The sequence below is a fragment of the Haplochromis burtoni genome, unplaced genomic scaffold, assembly GCF_018398535.1.
Source record: "Haplochromis burtoni strain Fernald_Lab_line unplaced genomic scaffold, NCSU_Asbu1 Contig_804, whole genome shotgun sequence".
Classification (NCBI taxonomy): Eukaryota; Metazoa; Chordata; class Actinopteri; order Cichliformes; family Cichlidae; genus Haplochromis; species Haplochromis burtoni.
In genome coordinates, this window is record NW_024583165.1 from 26,352 (window position 1) to 48,039 (window position 21,688).

Genomic DNA, 21,688 nt, shown 5'->3' on the forward strand with positions numbered 1-21,688 from the left:
AAGCTCACTGCACACTGACTGAGGTGTAAAGCTGTTTTTTGTGTCGCAAGTGCTGCTGGAGTTCTAACCTTTTCAGACTTTTTTAAGTATCAAGGTGTAGCAGAAACCTCGACTGTGCTTCTATTTTTTTCAATTATCATGATCACTTTTTGTGTATGAGAGATAAGATTGTTATGTTTAGCTGAGTTAGCATAACCCCCTGTCATTAGTTATGATGTAATATAATGAGCGTATGGTGCTATGTTGGGTTGTTAAGCTAGATTGTTGAAGTATTATAGAAGAGCAGCTATTCCAACTGTGTGCTCAAGAGGGCGCCGTTGTCCATAGAATTGTACCGTAGTTCTTTGATAAGGGACTGAATAGAGTATAAAGGATAAGTAGAAACAGCGGAGTCGCTTATAAAACTGTTACTGTTACCCGTACTTCATGTTTTACCAAGCTAACTTTAGATACTAACAGGTTAGCAGGCTAAGAGCGGTCAAATATGCACCAGAATACATTTACTGTGACATGTGGTGGTGATAATACACATTTATTCACAATTGGTATTAAGTGAAATCTGAAGAAAGAGTTTCCACACATGAGTTTTGTTTGTGTTGTGGAGTCATGGAGACGTTGTTGGTGGATACAAGCAACAGCTGACAGTGGAGGGGAAGAAAAGATGGACGGCCAGGACCAAAATTCAAATCAGCTTCAGGAACGAGTTCAAGCTCTGACAGGAGAAAATGTGAGTAAGACCTTTCCCATTTGTCTTCTTACTAAGTATTCTCGCTTTTGGCAAGGTAGCTTTACCAAAAAGGGTGAAATGATCACACAGCAGCAAAACTGGAGGCCTTAAGACTAGTGCTTTTTATGTTTGCTTTCTTCCAAAGAAATTAACAGTTTCGAAGTTTTATAATGGGTTCGTTTTAATGGACAAAGAAGAAAAAACAACCTAGAAAAAAATAACTGATTAAATAAAGTTCTAAATGTATTTGCATGTCATTGAGTGAGATACCTGATCTCCTTTAACCCAGCCACAACTGACTGTGTGCCCATGTGGTGCACAGCCAACCAACCAATTGATCAATTAATGATACTCCTGATCGTAACTGTTATATTTATAGAGCACACCTGTCCACAGAATTCTAACCTTTCCAAAGAACGTCAGGGACAGGATTTTACACCTGCACAAGGCTGGAATGCGCTACAAGACCATCAGCAAAGAAGCTTGGTGTGAAGGTGACAACTGTTTGTGGGATCTTGTAAGGGCCCCTATGCACATGTGTAGGCAAACTTATCTGTTTGATTCAGAGAAGTCTTGGCAGAAAAGTTGTGTGGTCAGATGAAACCAAAATTGACCCGTCATGTTTGGAAGGAGGGAAATGCTGAGTATAACTTAAAGGACACCGTCCCCACAGTCGAGCACAGAGAGGTGGAGGCATTATACTTTGGCGCTGTTTTTCAGGGGATCAAATAATTATTTCCCCCTCTGTATAAAATGTGTGCATGTATAGTTGCAGTGGCGTGGCAAATACCAGCGTGTCCTCACCAAAGTGGGCTACCTGGAGACCAGACTGAGCCACCTGGCCAGCTCCAACACAGACCTGTCCTGCAGGCTGGTCCAGAGTGAAGAGGAAAGACTGAAGGTGCGTTAAACAAACATGAGTCATAATTTAATTGTGAGTGTATACTACAGAACTAACCTTTTTATTTTCTCTCCCAATGTCTGTTTAGATCTATAAGGAGCTTGTAGAGGAGAAAATTAAGGCTAATAAGATAAGAGAACAGTATGAAGAAGAGACATTTGAGCTGAAAACCAAGGTGAGGGTTTTTCTACAAATCCTTCCACAACAAGACTGCTGACAGGATCATCCTGAATCACCTTTTCTGCACTTTTTTTCCTTCTCACTCTGGTTAGGTACTTAACCAAGAAGGTGTGATAACAGAGCTGGAAATAGAGCGAGACAGGTTGCTCAGGGAACTGCAGTCCACTGAGACATGGCTGAAAGGGAAAGAGACTAGTGGCCAGGACTTGACTGAGGAATATGCCACACTAAAGAAGAACTACCAGATTCTGGCTGAGGTCCACGATAAAGAATTAGCCAAGAGTGGAGCGCTCACAGCAGAGCTGCTGGTGCTGGCCCAGGCCCAGGACGCCCTCCGCAGGCAGCTGGAGGAGCAGCATCAATGTGTGAAGACCAGCACCGAAGGTCTTCATGGGGAGCTAGACAGGGTGCGGGCTTTGATCACCCGCATGTCACATGACACAGTCAAGGTGAGGCAGTAAATATCGAGCTCCACCATAAGGAGCAACTTTAAGTTGTTAGAATTAGAATACAGATTCTCATGTTTTGTTATGTTGTTCATTTGAAATGCTTGTATGTTGTATTGACAGCCTGAGGAACAAGCAGAGATGGAGAAGGAGCAAAAAAGCATGCAGAAAACTGTGAGTCCTTAAGTTTCAAAATAGTAACCGTCGAAGTTTATAAGTCTCTGACTGCCTCACTCAGCTTTTTCATTCATCTTCCTCACGTAGCTGCTTGAAAACCAAGATGAGATCAAAGACAAGCTGGAGGAAATGAAGAGCAGCTACAAGGAGCAGCAGAAGAAACTGGAGGAGAAAGTGTGCGAGTGTTTGTCATTTACTTGTGCAAAAGCTCAATGAAAATAAAAGATCATTATCTTTGCATTTCCAGTCAGGATGTAGTGCGTCCCAGTGTTTGCCCCACATGCATCTGCTTTGTGGTTGCCTCTTTGATTTTTTTCTGCTAAGCTGTGGCTTTACTTGCTCTGTGCATGTGTGATGTGGTCTCTTTGCTTCTTCTCTTTGGATTTGTGCTCTCTTGTGGTCGTGGCCTGTGTTTGGTCACCAGGGTGGCGATGGGTAAAGAGCACCAGCAGATCCACAGAGCAATGCACGTTAGCCAGCAGAAAGTCTCTGAGCAGAGTGCGGTGAGCATTCCTGGTTATTACCACTGTTTATATGCTGATTTGTAATGCTGTGATAACTTTGTATATCCATTCCTCGCTCTGTTTAAACTTTAAACTTTATAGGTGGGGGGTAATGATGTTCTGTTTGTGCTGTTTCCTTTGAAGGCCCTGATGTGCTCTCAGAGACAATTAAAGGAGGCAGAGGAGGAGAACTCCAAGCTGCAGCTGCAGGTGAAAGAGCTGATTGAGGAATATCGCACAAGGCTCGTGTGCTACTTACAGGACATAGCTGTGAGTAACGGCACACACAAAGCAGGTTTGATAGTAAGACGTGGCAGTATTGATAAGACCTCTGCTCTGTGTAATCCAGGACTACATCGATGGGCTTGAAGAAAGTAAAAGGCCGTCAGAGCCGAGTAAGATGAGAGGATTCATCGACAGCATGCTGCAGGATGTTCGTTTATCCTACAGGGTGAGGGAGGAGCAGCTCGCCACTGCTGCTCGCTCGTATAAGAAGAGACTACAGAGGATCACCCAAACTCATCATGCCCTCCTGATTGCATACAGGTGATGCTTTCTTTGTTTCATTCCTATTTATTTAGACATGATTGTTTATGAGCTGCAGTTTAACAATGTTCTGATCCATTTACTAAAATTTATTGTAGTGTGTATGAAAACGTTCCCATAATTAGAGACAGCATGTAGGACATGCTAAATCTTGCACATAGAGCATAATATAACACGACTACTTTGGATTATTTTGTTGCAAAGTTATTCTAACCCGGCAATGTCTGATCTTTGTTTGAAGTCTGTGGGCGGGGCTGAACTCAAGCACTGCCATCAGCAGTGTAATAATACCTGGTTTGTTCCTACATGATGGTCTTTAGGCTTCAGAGGGAGCAGATCTTGGCCAAACCAGAGAATGGTCTTGATCCCGGACCTCCAGAAGCCCACTTCAACTTGGAGCCAACTGAACTGAAAGATGCAATGGAGAAGGAGCTCCAACAACTGCACCAGGACAAAGCAAGGCTGGAAGGTCAGCTGCAGGCGGCTTGGGAGCAGGTAGCACAAAGCAAAAGTCTGCTTTGAAGTGGAATGATTTGCTTTTGTTTTGTCTCGTGAGTGCTTATTTTCGGTCTGTAGGGAGTCGTCTTTGTTTCCATACTTCCCATATTAAGCCAGAGACTTTCTTTTGTTGGGAGTGGTGATACTGAAAATATTGACTTTAAAGTTTGTGCTGCTGTTTCACTGCTGCAGAGGTGGATTCGGATCATGTAACAGCACTCATATATAAAAGTCGCTGCTCTGAATCAGTTTTGTTTCTGCCTTGGTGCCATGCAGAGCCGATTTTACTTAAATACGCTTTCAGAAAAAATAACTATTTGAGAACATGAGTGTAAATCAGAGAAATACTCATTGACTTCTCTAAAATGAGAAGTTTAGACTTGTTTCCAGTTTAAGGAAAGATTACACTTACTGACACCTTTATTATTGTTCAACTACTTGTTAACACAAAAATCAATTAGCCAATCATAGGGCAGCAATTTAATGCATTTAAGTATAGAGTCATAGTCAAGACAAGAAGTTTAAACTCAGGATAAACTTAAAAACGATGGGCTGCACCAGCAGAAGACCACAGTGAGCAAAGAACAGGAAACTGGGGCTGCAATTCACATAAGATCCCCGAAAACTGGACAACAGAAAAACATTTCCTGGTCTGAGAAGTCTTGAGCCTGTTGCTAGACTCTGAACCTTGCATAAAAACAAGGTGAAAGCATGGATCCATTCTGCCTTGTATCAGCTGTTCAGACTGGTAGTGGTGGTATAATGGCGTGAGGGATATATTTTCATACAGAGAAGATCATTCCTGATCTTAAGCCTGACTTTTCCGTTTTAGGTGGCTACGTTCAAAATACCCATGCAAAATATAAACCGTCAGCAGTGAGTGTCACTGTTTTTTTTTCTTGCTCTTATTTTTATCAGACAAATGTGGTCAGCTGTGGATTTTGTCAAATAAATGTTTGAAAAATGTGACTTTACCAGGCTGGACAAACCGGAGCAGCGATTCGAAGAATCCTGTGGTGACATAAGAAAACAGCTGAAGGAGCCCACTGACTCCACGCCGGTAAACAAATCACTATGTTCAGCTTTTTATACTGTCTGATTACATACTTAATATAAAACAAAATGCTAATAAAAGGTTATTTGAAGATTTCATTCCTTCAAACAGGTGTCCTTTGAGAAGGAGCGTGCCCTTCTCATGACCAGAGCGACAGTTGCAGAGGTTCAGGTGCTGGAGTTGCAGGACTATATTGAAAAGCACCTGAGCAGGTCAGGAAGTAGCTTGATGTGTAGGTTATAAAACGTCGGCTCTCAGACGCATGCTACATTGGTCTTGACTACTGATTGCAGGTATGAACAAGAGATCGCACATCTGCGCGGATTACACGGGACAGTAGAGGAGGCGGGGCGTTCCCAAAGCGCCAAATCAGCTCAATGCTAAGGAAACAAGTAATAAAATTAAAACATCAAAATAAAATTAAATATATAACATTATGAATTTGTAAAATTCTCTTTTTTTTCTCAGATCTCAATATACTCAGTATAAGTGTATTTAAACAGCTCATTTTAAGCATTTAAACCTGTCCCATCAGTAGGTGGTGCTGCGAGCACTGATGGTCCCCGCTATGAAAGCGCCCGTCCTCTCAAAGAATCTGGCCTTGAGAAAAAAATGCCTGGAATGTTTGTAGAGCTTATGTCAATTTCACGAGCTCGGGAGAAGAAAGCGTTGTGACAATGAGGGGTCACCGTGGTGAGAATAATGTCATTACATGTTACCCAGACACATGCACGCCTGTGAATGCTTTCCCCTCAATACAGCGTTGAGAACTGTCAGGCAGACAAGCCAGGCTTTTTCCAGAATGAGGGTTCATATTTATAACCTCAGTGATGGTGTGAATGGGCAGCTATTCCCTTTAAATCCCTTTAACAGTGAAAGGGTCTGCTTTTCTTTTCTTGTGAGATTGGTGGCTGGGTGTCCTGCCACAGTTCACAGGCAGAACTTTAAAATTATAAAAGTCTCTTTAGCATTTTTTGAAATAAGAAAAAAAAACAATGTCAAACTTTACGTTGAAAATTATTTTTTTTAAATGTTCATGCTACCGTACTGTAGAGGAAATGATGAGAAAAGAAGAGATTGAAGGAGTCATACACATGTCACCCCAATTCCCATTTCTGGGGGCATGCCAGCCATGGAAGAGAAAGAGGCGGGGGGGGGTGAAAGTTTGAGAGGAATGGGAAGTGGGATTTTGTTAGTAATGTATTACACTCCCAGGGCCCTGGGAAAAGGGGTAGGGGGTGTTCAGCTTTGGGTCTGTGCCAACATAGTCACTGTGCCAAAACGCTGGGCGCTGGAGACCACTCCTCTCTATCTGTGGGAGAGCCGTCTGTGGGAAAATCAAATCCAGGTTTGCCGCTCGGCCACCGGTCGTAATGCGTAAGCGCGGATACCTCCGCAAACTTGCACAAAATTAATTTGCTCTTAGTAAATAAATAAAGAGCACGCAGTGGAGATTGTAACATAGCAAGTGCAGAGCGCTCTGCTGCACCACAGCTGGTCCCCGAGGCAATGTGCCAGGACCCCCCCCTTAAGATGGGAAATTTTGACTCCATAGTATGTGAGCTGCCATTTATCTGCTGCCACATATGTGACCGCTATTATGAAGTAAAAACTGTCCATAACCGTTATTAGATTAGATTTAGATTGTAGACATCTAAATGGAAAATTTCATTCATGGGAACTAACAAGTAAACTATGGCAAAGGCTTTGATTAAATAGTATAAATGAGTGTCACAAGAAGGATTGGTTGGTAGTTATTTTAATGTAACAGCTGCGTTAAACCACACAGAAATCCCGTTAATGGCTTAGTGAAGAGTCTGGCTGACAGTAAAATACAGAAAAAAATGTTAATGACTTTTTTCCAGTTGAAGTGGAGGCAAAGTGCCTGCTTCCTGCAAAACCTCCAAAAATACGAGCAGTTAGACAAACTGTAAACTAAACACAAATGAGTTTATGTGAATCCGGTGCTCAGTTGATGAGAAAGCTCTTTGTGAGGTTAATATGAGCTCATGGGGAGAAGCAATCATTCAAATGAATCCACCATCAGTGTGATGGGCCGTTTGTCTTTTCAGTTATAGCGATGTTTCTCTTAGAAGGATTATAAAAACTTCTATTTATAGCAATTTTCAGACCCTTAAAAAGAATTGAGCAACAGAGTCAATTTCTTATTGATATAACACAAATGTGTACGAGAGTGCAACCCGAGGAGTCACCCCCTGGTGGCCATTGGAAACAATGTTGTTTGAAGGCAATTGTACTTTGGGTTCCTTTTTAGACGTGGGTGCCAGTCCAAGGCTGCTGCCTGCAGAGGCTATGAAAGGCCCCAGTCGCCCACGAAAGCAGTCAGTGACCATCTGGCAACCACCGGTCACGAGGGAAAAAATGTATTCCTCGACTGGCTGGCAAGTGACTGATGGAAGTTGATGCCAGTCGCTGTGAAATTGATTGCTAAGGCCTCTGTCACACTGTGCTAGAGACCAGTCTGTGACCCCCTGGAAACAACAGGTTGCTAAGGAAAAATGTACAAGTGGTTGGTGAAAAGTTCCTGGAGGTTTCACAAGGTGAAACTGGTAGAGAGTTATATGGTGCTTTGTTTGCTAGCAGACTGGAAGATGGCACTTTTGCCTCACAGCAAGAAGGTCTTGGGTTTGAATCCACCCTCTGGTCGGGGCCTTTCTCTGTGGGTGGAGTTTGCATGTTCTCTCTTCCTCTCACTGTCCAATGACATGCAGTTAGTGGGGTTAGTAGGTTAAGTGTTTGGTGTAAGGTGTTGGGGTTAGGTGACTTGTCCAGCGTGTGCCCTGCCTCTTGCCTCATGGTAGCTGGGATAGGCTCCAGCCCCCTCACGACCCTGAACTGGATAAGTAGAAGTGGATGGATGGACTGCTAGCATCTGCCAGCAAACACTTGCCAATGGTTTGGGAAATGCACATTTTTCCCTAGCAACTAGAGGTCACTGACTGGTCTCTAGGCCTGCATGACCAAGGTTGATGGGTGTAATGGGTTAGACTGCAGCATTTTAGATTTCAGCATCAAAATCCAAACTGAACGAACTCTGTTATTTCTGATCAGGGGTGAACAGTTTAAACGCCACAAAGACGAAATTTATTTCAGTTAAATTATGATACATTCTTTAATATTTCTACTTTACTGATACCAAATTAAAACTGTGATTAACACATCTGAGCTCATTTAACACTGTATCTCCCTTTTTCTGTCTTTTTAGGCACACACAATCATATACACAATAATTTATCATTTCAAATTTATTTCAAATTTTTATCTTTTCTATGTTCATGACATATTTATTTTGTTTCTGTGTCTGGGTTTCTTGGTGAATTGTGAATGAAGAAAATGCTGTGTTTCAATAATTTAAAAAAGTTCTGTTTAAAGTTACCCACGCAACAATATCATTTATATTGTCGACAGAAGGCTGCGTCACATTCACGCAGCAACTATAGGAGTGCATGGACCATTATCACTGAGCTTTAAATGGAATCATTGCAATGCAGGACCATGACCTAATCAACATTAGCAACTGCATGGAAACATATGATGCTTATTTACGTTCCCTACACTCTTCTGTTTTGTCGATGATACTTTGGGCGCGCATTTGTTTTGGTGGTGGGAAAGTGGTGAAAAGGTTGCACGAATGTGTCGTTCTGAGGATGGGAAGTGGGGTGTAGCGATGCGGAGGAAGTACCTCACATGGCTCGCGATGGGCCGCTCGTCAAGAGCCCCTTTGTTTTAGGAGGTTAATGCCTAATTGATACAAGCTTAATGAGAGTGGGCTGTGTGTGAGCCTGGGGTGGAGGGGGTTGGTGGTGGTGGTGGGGGTGCTGCACGGCCCTGCCGTAATTGGAACGGACAAGCCTTGTGTGGTCGAGGGGTGTACGGGGAATGGATTTCTGGGAACGCAAGGAAAGTTGAGGAAGAGTGGGAATGAGGAAGAAAAAGTGACAATGAGTGCGAGGAATGTGGGAGAAAAATCTGGTGTGATAGTGAGAGCATCGCGAGATCATGAGAAAGAAATGTAGTGACGATGGGGGGGGGTCTCGCTGTTCTCATGGATGTTTAGTTCTAATGGAGGTCATTGGAACTTTATTGTTTTACGAGCTTCCCATAAATCGCTCGTGCAGTGTACGATACAACAACTGCAGACCTACCAACATCAACTGTAACCGTTCTCTGAGACACCTGTCGTTTCTGATGAGCTGTCTTTTCACCCCCTCTTTCAGTCTGACAGTCTGAGACTATTCACGCAAGAGTCCTCAGCTTCCCTCCAGACAAGCTTTCAGTATGAAGGCTGGAGAGGCATTAAGAGGGAGGAGGGAAGGGGGCAGGAGAGGGGTGCACAGAAGAGACGAGCCGTGCACTTTAGAAACCTCGAAGAATTAGGACTGAAGGCTTTGGAGAGTCTGGGTGGCTGCAAGAAAAGGGGGTTAAAAAAAATTGTAAACGGGTCCTGGTTGCATAACTATAAAGATGAGAGGGAAGCAAGATTTCATAAATTGAGCTTAAGCTGGGTGTGCTTCAAACAGCCGTGCTAAATGATGATAGAGTGAGTGTGGAAGACTGGAGAGGAGGAACGGTTACAGTACGGGTGAGAAAGACGGGAGGGAGGCGGCTCGATGAACAGGAGTGAGTGAGAATGAGGCTGAGTGTCGGTGAGGGAAGGAGAGAAGGGCAGACCCTCTGCGTTCCCACACTCAGCAGGTTCCCACAGTAGACCCAGCTAATCCCTGTCTTAATTGGGGGAGAATTCCAGCGCACATGTTCCCCTGGAATGAGCAGGGAAACTCAGGGAGCATCTGACACATCAGACAAGCTGCAGCGGCTGAGCTGATGCACAGTGTGCCAGTGCACTCTGTTGGAATATAAACACACCGCCCGACTGTCAGCACATCTGATGCATAAATGCTTTCACAAGTTACACTTTTTTTCCCCCTCCCCACCCTTTTCACTCCGTCCAGCGCGAGAAGAGTTCTCGGCAGCCACTTAGCATCGCTTTAACCACATTCCAAGAGTTAAAATTGTGATTTTATGAATGTTAAAAGCAGGCGTTGGTACTTCAAGACTTTCACGCTTTCAAATGTTTGGGTTTCACTGAATTCCAGGAGCAATTTTTAGTCACGACAAGTTTCTGTGTTACGTCTCTGAGTTTAAGGATGTTTGGCTGCTGGTGATATTGTTGAAAGGAATACACTGAAGCTCCAGTTTGGACTCGGGAGCTTCCCATGATACAGTGATGAATGTTTCTTTTTCATTCAACCGTTTTTTTCTCAGCATGTGTTTATACACCACTCTGCATTTAATCGTTAGTTATTACTCATCTCTGGCTCTTCTCCACAGTGTGTCTCACCCCCAACTGGTCTCTCTGAGCCTTGTTTCTGCTGGAGGTTTCTTCCTCTTAAAATTGAGTTTTTCCTTCCTACTGTCCCCTAAAGCGCTTGCTCATAGGGGGTCTTCCCAATGTTGGGCTTTTCTCTGTATTATTGTAGGGTCTTTACCATACAGTATAAAGCACCTTGAGCCAAATAAATAAAATAGATAAAACTGAACTGCATTATTGCTATAGCAGCAGAGGTATGAGAAGTGATTATGTCTCAATATCAGATTTCAAATACATTTATTTGCAATATAGTCTTCATTTTGTTACAGTAAGAGAAACAGTGGTTGGAGACCGTGGAGTGACCAAAATAATGGGTGACTGACTTTATTAAGGCTAATGATTATACAGGTGGAGGCCAATACAGGCAGCTGTAAGTGATGTCTGTCTGCGATGCCTCACCTCAGCTAAACTGATAACCAGACCTCCCGACTGGGTTTGTGATGTTGGTACCTGTGGTTGGAGCATTCTTAAAGCAACTAACTGACAGGTGGTCTGACTAAATAACAATTTAAATAAATCGAAATATTTGTTCTAGTTTTGCTGAATAGTATTTTTTTGTACATTAGATTAATTACAGTAAATAAATGAGGTCTCTGCTTCTTTTTTTAAATATCACAGTAATTAACTTCTTTAAAAATCTATTGTTAGAAAGTATCATGGGTTTTTCAGCTAGCTTTCAACTAGCGAAATGCTAGAAGTACTCATAGTAAGACTAGTATAAGATGGTAAGACTAGATTTTAGTGAAGGATTGTACGTATGAAAAAATGATCACTTGGTACTAGACTCAGTGTTTTATAATGAACCCCCACCACACACGCACACACACACGCCTTTCTGCTGAAGAACCTGTGCTTTCTGCAGGTTTAGTTTTTAAAGCATGACGTTTACATTCACACCTACCTTGCATTGTGTCTGGCTGATGGTGCAAAGGTATTAGTGTAAGGAGGCTTTGAACTTCTCTGTCAAGCTTTGATTTAATTTTTTTCCCTCATTTTAATCAATACTCAGCTGTTTCTGCTCGTGGAACACAATCGACCCCTAACATGAACGCGTCTGAGGGTGTGCACCACTATTCTCATTTTTTGGATTATTTTGTCTACTGCCTCTCACGTGATGGCCGGTTTCACCCTTCCCTCGAGGAAGGCTGTTCTGAACAACTATAAACACCATTCAACTTAAAGAGACGACCTTCTGATTTTTAGCTTACTTAAACATAGAAGATGTAACATTATGTATTAATATGCCCTTATGTTAAAAGCTGGCTATTTTCTGTGACATGCAGGACAGAGGTTGGAAATCAAAACCTTACACCAAAGCTAGAGAACCTCGAGAAGCAAGACAAAACGACAATTTTTCATTATTTTTCGACTGATATCGACAAAATTTCTGTGTCAAGCTACTTGTTTTTCCTCAGTGGAAATAGACAGGTTTTACAGCCCTGTGCACCAAATGTATCTGCTGACAAATCCTGCCTCGAAGCTGTGTTGGGCAAGAGAACATTGCAAGGAGATACTAGTAACACAACAAAACTGCAGTTTCGCTCCTGCCTACCTCTTTCCTTAATAAACAGTTCGAACAATAGGTATAGTGCAATACGTCTCTGAGGAGGTAACCCAAGACAGCTACTCCACGGAGCAAGATAACAGGCGAAAAAAGCCCAAAACAAAATAAAGAGCAAAAGGAGAGGCAGGCAGTGCTGCGCTGCAAGATTAGATGGGAGAAAGATAGAGTGGGTGGGCACTTTGTGAGAGAAGAATTCAGCTAATCTTCTGGGGAAGTTTCTCCCTTTTGTGTTGACAATCAGAGAGGTTTTTGTCAGAAAACCATAATCCTGTTGGTTAATTGGGAGCGTTTAAAGGCCCGGCTGAAAACAGGTGTATTTGTCTTTGGTGGGTCGACCCTCTGTCTGGAGTTTGTTATGAAGAAGGCTGACGTCAGCCGCACGAGGAGGCGAGACAAAGACATCAGTCGTCCTCCCGTAACACCGAATTCTGCTGCTATGTGAGGTTATTCCAGGAAACAACTGTGCAGAAATGCAAGTCACACCTCAAGCATGATCGCATCATAGTGAGAATATTTCAAAAAAGGACACTGTGATGTCATCTGCTGTTTGGCGCGCTCTTGGTTTGAAGCTGTAAGGCTGTCTTCCTGTATAGACTTCGTGCCATAGGACACCAGTCTCAGAATAAGCCTCAAGTGGCCATTTGAGGAACTGCAGCTATTAGCTCTGGCGCTATAGTGATTTGAATTCAGATGTGAATTTTGTTCAAGGATGAATCCTAATCAGTCCATCTGCCATGTTTCTCGCCTTCCTTGAGCACTGAGTGACCCTAAGTGGCATTATTAAGGTGTGATGTCAGTGTGTGGAGGTTTTTGTGGTTGTACCCCCTGCCGGCGATGTCAGCCCCAGCTGTGTTCAGCTCGACGCGGTGCTAGCGAGCCTTTGCTGGAGGGGGTTGCAATTCATTCCCTCTGTCTTTTCTTACAATACTTTCTTTTTTGGCGGGAAAGCACCAAAGACGCTTCTTTCACCCAACTTGTGTTTCTTTGCGGCAGGGCCCGCCTCCAACCTCATACACCATGTCCACCCTGTCTTGATTGATTTTCAGTGCACATTTTGGAAGGGATTAAAGCCATCTGCAGCCTCTCGAGGAACAAAGGGTGCTACTCGCTCTCCACCCTTTAGCACTTCAGAGGGATAACATGGGCAGATAAACATGCTCTTGCACCGCTATACACTTGTTCTCTATTTTGCTTTGACCTCTCAACCCACCCAAACTGCCTACTCTACGTTTTGTCTCCCAAATGTCGCTCCACTCTGTGGACTTACCAGTTTTTCCAAAGTGCTCAGTGCAGAAAGATCGGTGATTTAAAAACAGTGTTGCATGCTGCTGTAGAGGTTTTTCCATGCATATATCAGCATGGCATGAAGTGAAGTTTCCTTTTGGAAATCACCTCTTCCAGCTGTTACGGGGTGTTATGGGAACAAGAAATTGTCAGCTGGGAATCTGGGAAGCCAAAATGTGGTCATAGAAGTCTACAAGGACTCATCCTCAGCTGGTGCCGAGCTGATGGAGAGGCAGCAGGAATCACAACCACCGAGTCAAACGAAGAGGTGGATGGACCAAGTTTTGTATGAGCTAATGTTCAGTTTCCGTGAACTATGGAACAACCATTTGCATCTGTGGGAAAATAAAGCACATTAAAATCCCTGGCTGTGTCTTCATCACTTCTTTGACCACCTAACGTGTGCAACAGTGTAACTCATCACCTCAGCTTATACACCAGATAAAAAATGTAACAGCCTTTGGGATAGAGGCCGAAGAGCTTCAGAGGTCATTTAAGAGCCTTCAGCGCCGTTTGGCACAAAGAGACTGAGGTTTGAGATCGCTGTCAAGTGTGTGTCAGAGCATCGCAACCACTGTTTTGGATCTACGACAGCACAACAACCAGCAGCTGTGGACCCAAGTTATGGGAAAGATTAGATGACGAACCCGTGAAAAGACAGCTCCAGCGAGGGAAAAAGGATCCAGATGAAGGATTAGTGTGAGAAGCCGCACTTAGAGATCTGGCAGCGAGCGTACCGAAAGTTTGTGTAAGAAACGCAGCTGATGATCTGGCAGTTACACAACCACAGAGAGAGAAGCAAAGCTGGTTTCAGCTCTAATAAATAGCCAAAAACAAAACAAAGAAACAAGAAAAAACTACGTTATAACGCTGTAAGCAGTGCTGTTGCATATATTTAGGCCTTATGTTGCGATTGTGTCAAAAATCCCCAGAATCATTTCACATTAGGAAAACTGCAAAACTACCTCCGGGTTTATTATTAAGTTTGATTCATCCTCTGATTTTTTTTTTAAAGCAAGCTGGATAACAGGAAGAGCTTGTGCTGAGCCGCAGCAGTGGGTGGGGTGTTCTGCTGTGCCGTGTTTGGGCGCACCTTTCCCCCCGTCTGCACTCTCATCTCTGGAGCTTTGTCTCCGGCCACTTCCCTCTAAAGTCCGCACCCTGGAACACTCTCCCACTGCTTTGGATTCTCCTTTCTTGAGTGCTTCCTGCTTTGCTAAGCTGAGCATTGAAGGAGTCGCTGCCATCAAAAGAGGATATTTGACGACAATCCCCAAAGTCTTATTGGGATTTTTTTTCTGTTTGTGTGCATTTAAACTGAGCAGTGTAACTGTGGCCTTTTAAGGGGTTCAACCTGGGGTCACAGACAAGTGACAACAATGCAGGAAGTTGAGCTTTGTCAAAATGTCACATGATGTATAGGTAGGGAATATAATTTGAGTGCTCTTTGTTTTGGCTTATCAGCTCTGCAGCAGTAAGCTCAGATGGACTGAAGGGGAGGGGGCTGAGTATTTTTATGTGTGTGTGTGTGTGTGAAGAGCCTGGCAGCTCGAGGCCACCCAGCCAAAGGATGTTATAAAGGGGCACTGAGGCAGTAAATGGTCGGGGAGGCTGGAGGTTCACTCACATCAGCTCCTGAGACAGTGGCGCCAAACCTGTGCCTTTCTACGGGAGTGCAGCCAGACGTGGGAAGCATTCTTTTCAATTAAACTTAAGCACCAGGTTAATTCCCCCAGCTGCTCTTTTCCACATGGCTTTACAGCTCACAGTAAATCTGAGAGTTTTCTGGAGGTGTTTATGCAGCAGTGATCACAGTGATTCCTCATCTATCCATGTTCCGAGCAACTCAACCTCTGAGCAGAGTGGAAAACACATTGATTCGATTGTCTCCTCGTGCACACGCGGTCAGGATAAAGCAGGCGACTGTGTGGCACCTCAGCTCAGCCGGGCCTGCCGTGCCACTCCCTTAATGGCAATTTATTGCTTCCTGTCCTGAAAACGGGAGGCCGAAGACAACAGAATTCTTCTCGCTGTTTTTCGACCTTCCCTTCCCTGTCCAAATACCCTCAGGGTCCCAAACAGTCCCTAAATCTCTCCACCCTTTCAGGCCCTCTCGCTCTCTTCGGCCACGCCATTTGTTCTGCGCTTTCAGGAATCTGATTCATGAGCACTTGGAGTGACTTATGTTCTGAGAAAAGGTAGCCACGGAAGAAGCCTTGCATGCTCTAATGGAGGCTGACCAGTTTTAATGATTTGGTTCTAAGAGGATTAGGGAGCACGAAAAGCTCAGTAGAGTAAGAAAACCTTAAAAAGTTAAAGAAAAACACTCAAACACACACATCTGAAATCTGTTTTTTTAACAGAATATTTTAATAACACAGACAAACATAAAAATAATCCACAATACTGAGACAATACTTTTTTCATGCTTTTCTTTCTAGACTTTCTTATGAACATATTTACAATCACATTATATTCACATTTACACACAAAAATGGCAGTGTACGCATTAAAGGCATACCGCGTCAGCAGATTATGGTCATTTGGTACGAACCCCTCCTCCTTGCTGATATAGTGCACATCAGATCATTCTTTACAGAACTCATTTCACACATTAAATGCATATCTTATTGTTTTCTTGAGCTAGCCTCGTCCAACCAGAGTAATGTCCTTCCAATGAGAGGTTTTTTACTTTTATCATCAGTGTATGAAGTTTGCTGATTATAAAGAGTCGAGTAGCGTTTACTTTCCATCAGTATGTGAGAGCAGAAAGCAGAACGCGATAGGACAACAGTCAGATTTACATCTGCTTTGGCAAGACTCAAGCAGCTTTGCTCTTTACGTTTAAATACTCTTCAAAATCAAAGGCAGTCCAGTCAGCTGTAGTTTTGCAGAAATATTGCATGCAAATTAAACACGTCTTATCTTACATGACTTATAAAGTTTGCATCTCCTCACGGAAGCAGAAATGAATCTCAGACAGGCTACAATAGGAAGGTGCTCTCAGCACTATATCGAGCTGTGAAACCTGCTCGGGTAGCCATAGCTTTGTTACTGTTGTACGTGCTCGCATTTATCTGAACATATATTAAATTCTCAGTTGTTTCACTATGCTACATATAGTTGCTTTTTTTTTTTTAAAACATTTATTTGGTTTTCAGTGCTTGCAGCATCACACTTTCTAGATCATTCCCTTTCATTCAGTGCAAGTTGTTTTTAATGTTTCTCTTAGCGTGGACTTATATAATCTCCTTCATAAAACTAACACTGAAGACAAGTATCACATTGTCCTGTTATTATCTGATAAAATACATTATGAATAGACCGCAGCAACACCTGTGTGGCGTACGCTCCACAGGATGTCAGCTGATAGCCTTGAGCTTTTTATAGAGCTTTTCTTTTTTTCCCTAAGTTTCAATGCGATGACTCTCAGTAGGCCTGAATTAATGGAAAGCTTTTTCATCATTACATCATTTTACTTTGACCATCTTTATGGCATCACTGCTTAAGCTTCGTTTCAGCCGTGTCCCCCCTCAGTGTCACGAAAACCACTGGGCTCTTTGCAACAAGTGACCGCGTATTGCACTGAAATGGTGTCTGAAAAGTCCATTTCACTCCTCAGGCCTTTGGGAAGGCTACGCGAGCCGACAGTCGCCCGTCTCGGCTTCTTCCCGAACGTGGAACAGGGCTGAGTTTGGCCTGGCGCTCAGCACAGCTTCCAATTTTGCGTAGCAGACGAGCTGAGTTTTTGTCTCAGTCTACGGGCAGCTCGCATGGTATCTGCTGGGCTGCTTTGGCTACGGTGTAAGCCCTCTGGAAGTCCTTGTAGCGCGGAGCGCAGCCCAGCCAGGCCTCGCCGAAGTGGACTCGGCCGGTGAAAAGGAAGCTCCCGGGTCCGGGTTTGACGCCACACTGGAGCAGAGTCCTGATCTCGCCCCGGCTGCTCAGGCGGCTGTTCCCGGTGAACAGTGTGTACTTCTGGCGAAACACGCGGGTGGCGCTGACCTTGATCACGGCCGCTCTTAAGTTCTCGTCCTCCTCCACTGACTTGATGTTGCCTCGCACCACTGCAAATTAGGAGGATATTCAGGTTAACATTAAAGCTCATTTCCAGAATAATTATCCAATGCATGTTTTAAGCCTTGGTTCAGACTCTGCGAGCTACCAACAGATAAAAAACCTTAAGAAGTCCCTGACCTGCGTACTAATCAATGAACTTTTGTTCAGTCAGCTCTACTTCTCCTCAGCCCTTTACAGCTCAATCAGAGGCCTGCAGATTAGTCCACTACTCCTTCTCTAGGGGGGTGATGCTGGGGTTAGTCCACTATGGTGCCTGCGGGGGGGGGATTTGCTATTTCACCTTTAACCTTTCCTTTTTTTAAGGGGACATTTGGAGGCAATGTCTTTGGGCCAATCTCAAGATGCAGAGGTCTGGTTTGATGTATATGTAGTGACTTACCAAAATCACTGGTGCAAACAGCCATCAGAATCTCAGTGTTGTTGCAGGGTCTGCAGGCGTCTGGAGGGACAAAATAAAGAAAAGAAAGCTGGAGTCATTTGGTGACCTTAGACAAGACTCTCAACTCCTGAAAGAAACCTGTAGGCTAATGTGCTTGAAATCAGGCAGTACATTTGCAGATCACATGCAGAGGAATGTGATCCAAACCATAAACTGTGCAAAAAAAACCCCCCAAAAAAGCCCAGCAACAAAGGGGAGAAAAACCTGCAACAAACAGCTGCTACTTTTCCAGTTGGCAGCGGAGGTCCAGAGGAGCTGTAAGGTGTGAGGCTCTCCTACCCCAGGCCAAATGAAACTTCCCCCCGTAAAGCCTTTCAGGGTGTCTGCAGTCACATCTCATCAAAGCCTAGACAGAGGCCAGGGAGAGGGGGGAGGACTTCAAAGAAGCCCGATCCAACTTCTTAGAAAATCCTGTACTTTTCTGTGGAGGCTTGACAGCTTTTATTGAGAACTAAAAAATACTTTAAAAAATAGTTTGGCGCCTTACTAAGACACTAAGATTCATAGCGGGTTTTACTGATCAGGCCCAGAAAAGCTTCAGACCAAAACTGTTTGCACTGATTCAACTGTGGAAAAAAAAAAAAAAGTTCTGGCATTTTTTTAAAAGTTCTCCTTGTGGTTCTTTGGAAAACCTCTTGATAAATGAGATTCCTTCCTCTCCAGTCCACAGCACCCCCCACTTCCAAATCTAATCAGTGTGTGCCCGTGTGAGTGTGTGTGTGGAGGGGGGGGTAAACTCCTACAGACAAGAGGCAACTCAACAAAAGAGGGGAGCATCTCAGCTGGGCAGAGGCCTCCCTGTTGCCTAGACAACGGCAGTAATCCCAGAATACTCATGCGCCAGCCATTCAAAGGGCTCTGGACTCTGGAGAAAGCCCCACATACTGGGCTTTTGTACCCCTCCTCCCCACTTCACCGCTCCCCTTCTCCTACTTCAAACCCTTTGGGGGAAAAGTTTGGCCACTTCCTTCTCTCTGCACGGCCGTGGAAAGTCCATGCAGACCGCAGAGGCCTGTTCCCAGTTATGAATCATCCTCAAAGAGGATTTTATGGGGTAATAATATCGTCAGTGGTGAATCACAAACTCGCATCTGCCAATTTTACAGAAAGGAAACAAAAGACCTTTTACAGATTTAAGAACTGCATACAGCTAAAGTACTATTTTGGACAAACCTGTGAACTTTAAGGTGTTACGCAGCCACTCATGGAGGAAATGTTGATTCATAAACACAAATAATATGAAGAAAGGTTCAAGCTTAAGCAAGACCCTCTTCAGCACCAACACAGCAGACCTCGTGCAACCTGCTCTCGCCTACTCACCTTCAGTGCTAATAGGGTGGGAGTCCAGGGACAGGCGAGCTGTCCAGTCCCCTCTCAGCTCGTAGCGAAATGAGGCGATCCTCCTGCTGATGTCCTGATGCGGTGTAGCCTGCAGGAAGAGGGCCACCCTCTCCCCAGGCAGGCGGCTGAAGCAGCGCACCCTCGGCGGGGGGGAGGATTCCAGGCGGTCTCCTACCAGGAGCTCGAGGACCCCATCTCTCTCCAGGTAGAGCTGGGCTCCGTGGAACTCCTCAGAGGGCTTGACGCAGGCAGTGATGAGCCCAGAGCTGCTGCCGCTGGGGCCCACCACCATGGAGGGCAGGCGCGGAGACAGGGTGAGGCGCAGGGCTCCTTTGGGATAAAGCCAGTCCAGTGTGCCCTCGGAGCAGTGGAGAGAGATCTGCTCCACGCTGCCCTGCTGCTGGGACAAACCGCTGTGAGCAGGAGGAAAGGGGAGAGGAGACAAGGTTAAATAAAGTTTTTTTATGAAGTTTGTTCAGGCCAAACTTTCCTGAAACATCTGCACACAGCTGCAGGATGGAGGGAGAGGGGATTAAATGTGATCACTGCACATCAGCAATAAAAGTTTGATGTCTGGTGAATAAATGTCATTAAAAGTCAACTTTAATCTGCAGAGATGATGACCCTGAGTGGCATCTACACTCAACTGTAGTGTTTAGAATTTATAAATATATGTAAAAAAATTATATATATATATTGAATACTGAAAACATGTCTGTAGTAAAGAGCAGCCTCCAACAGCTGCACATGTAGTGTATATTTTCTCCATGCATGTGATTTAATCTTTCAGTCTCCTGCCCGTCTGACCCTGCGTGCCTCCCGCAGACACCCCAGAGGCGCAATCGCAGCAGAGCCCCGCAAACATTTAAACTGCACCGCAGTGACAAGTCTCGACTTGTCGCATTCACTCAAACACCGACCACACGAACAGGAGGCACCTGTAAGCGTCTCTGAGCGGTCATTTTTAAATCCTCTTTTCCATCATGCCCAGTGAACACACACTCACACACACCACAGATCAAATGGGAAATACTTGCCTGCCTCTCCAGCTGCATTGGTCTTCGGAATAGTTTGAAAGGCTCACGTGGAAAAGGCAAAAAAGTAAAATCCACACTGCGTAAATCCAAACCCCAAAGCCGGGCATGTTGGATGGATGATGCAAAGTAAGGTGGAGGGGGAAAAAAAGATTATTCCAAACTGCCGATGTCCTAAATCTCAGTGAGTAAAAAAAAGGCTATAAAACAAATAATAATCTACCTCTGATAACCTCCATAACTTTGTACCCTCTTATCCTGATGCGTATGATAAGAGAATAAAGCTTCTGCACTCTCCGGGGCCGATGTGAGCGTGGAGGTGCGGAGCTCTGAACTTATCCCCCCTCAGGAAAACTTCACGGACCAATCAGAATACAGCGAGAGAAACTTTAAACCACTCGCCCAGCAGAGGGGGCAGGGAGGGAGGTCTGACCCTGAGAGTGAGTAACTGTATGCAAGGATGGAACCGAGTAACAATTCACTATTGTGTCTGCACACAAGATACAAACGAACTGGCCTGAGTGAGGAGTGAGTGTACAGAAAGTACTGCAGTTTAAAAACACCCCCACCCCTCCTCCTCCACACACGACTGAGAAGTTTTATCACCTCCATTAGTTTCACTTCATCCTACATCGTCACTTCTGCTTGTACTTCATTTAATATTTAATATTCTAAATATATATATATATGAATAAAGTAAGTTTTTAGTGTATGTGTAGCTCAGAACAATGCTCTTACTTTTAAAGAAAGCTCTGCAGTTTTATTTCTCGGCCGAAGAACAGACACAACTCATGAATGCGAAGTAAAAGTCTGCGGATGGATACAAATATCGATCATACCAAAGCTGGTTTTGTGTTAAATTTTCTTTTTTGGAAAAGAAAAACTATACCTCAAACATGCACCATTAACCTTTTTGTGTTGACTGCAGTGCCTATTTTATTTATAGCTTATAGCACATTTAAACAGCAGCAGAAGAAGAAGTGACCCCAAATTCTTTAGCGACATGCGTATTTACACAAAACCCAGTTTCAAACTACATGGAAAGCTGAAAGGTGTGTTTTGTTGTGTTAACTAATTATTGTAAATTTTAAAAAAATCACAGGGGTCATTAAAATGTGTTTGAATTTGAAAATGAATGATGATTTATAGATTAGAAGTATCGGTATACTGGCCCTGTTTTTACTTGGCACAGCACTGACGTTAAGGTCAAATATTTAAATGAGGCGGGATAAAAACTTGGCTAAAAGAAACAGAAATAACGACTACTTTGTGAACGAGTTGAAAAGCTTGGTTTTGTGCAAAAAAAAGAAAGAAAAATCCCACTTTGTGGTGAAGCCATGGTTGTAAGATATAAGCAAACACAGAACATGTTTATTCAAAGTTATAATTAAGTATATTTGTCTACTAAAAGCTTTTCAGTGCTCTGATTTATTTTGTAGTTCAACCCTGCCCTGGCCCACTTCAAAGACCTCTAAATGTGCAGCGACTATGTAACACCTACTATTATAGAAGTAAATATCAG

At 43.9% G+C, this 21,688-nt stretch overlaps 2 protein-coding genes across 2 annotated transcripts; one reads left to right on the forward strand and one right to left on the reverse strand.

Annotated features, from left to right (window-relative positions):
* Nucleotides 1–60: 60 nt before the first annotated feature.
* Nucleotides 61–5,434, forward strand: ccdc78 (coiled-coil domain containing 78). The gene is made up of 14 exons (XM_042215714.1): nt 61–727; nt 1,497–1,628; nt 1,717–1,803; nt 1,901–2,257; nt 2,378–2,428; nt 2,519–2,607; nt 2,856–2,934; nt 3,079–3,204; nt 3,284–3,480; nt 3,801–3,975; nt 4,811–4,854; nt 4,957–5,038; nt 5,144–5,244; nt 5,326–5,434. Exons 1-14 carry the CDS (start codon nt 581–583, stop codon nt 5,414–5,416), a joined length of 1,758 nt encoding a protein of 585 aa, XP_042071648.1. The 5' UTR covers nt 61–580; the 3' UTR covers nt 5,417–5,434.
* Nucleotides 5,435–16,412: 10,978 nt separating this feature from the next.
* Nucleotides 16,413–20,502, reverse strand: metrn (meteorin, glial cell differentiation regulator). The gene is made up of 4 exons (XM_005950532.2): nt 20,170–20,502; nt 19,112–19,545; nt 17,732–17,791; nt 16,413–17,339 (listed from the first exon to the last, which is right to left on the reverse strand). Exons 1-4 carry the CDS (start codon nt 20,274–20,276, stop codon nt 17,026–17,028), a joined length of 915 nt encoding a protein of 304 aa, XP_005950594.1. The 5' UTR covers nt 20,277–20,502; the 3' UTR covers nt 16,413–17,025.
* Between the last annotated feature and the right edge of the window lie 1,186 nt (nt 20,503–21,688).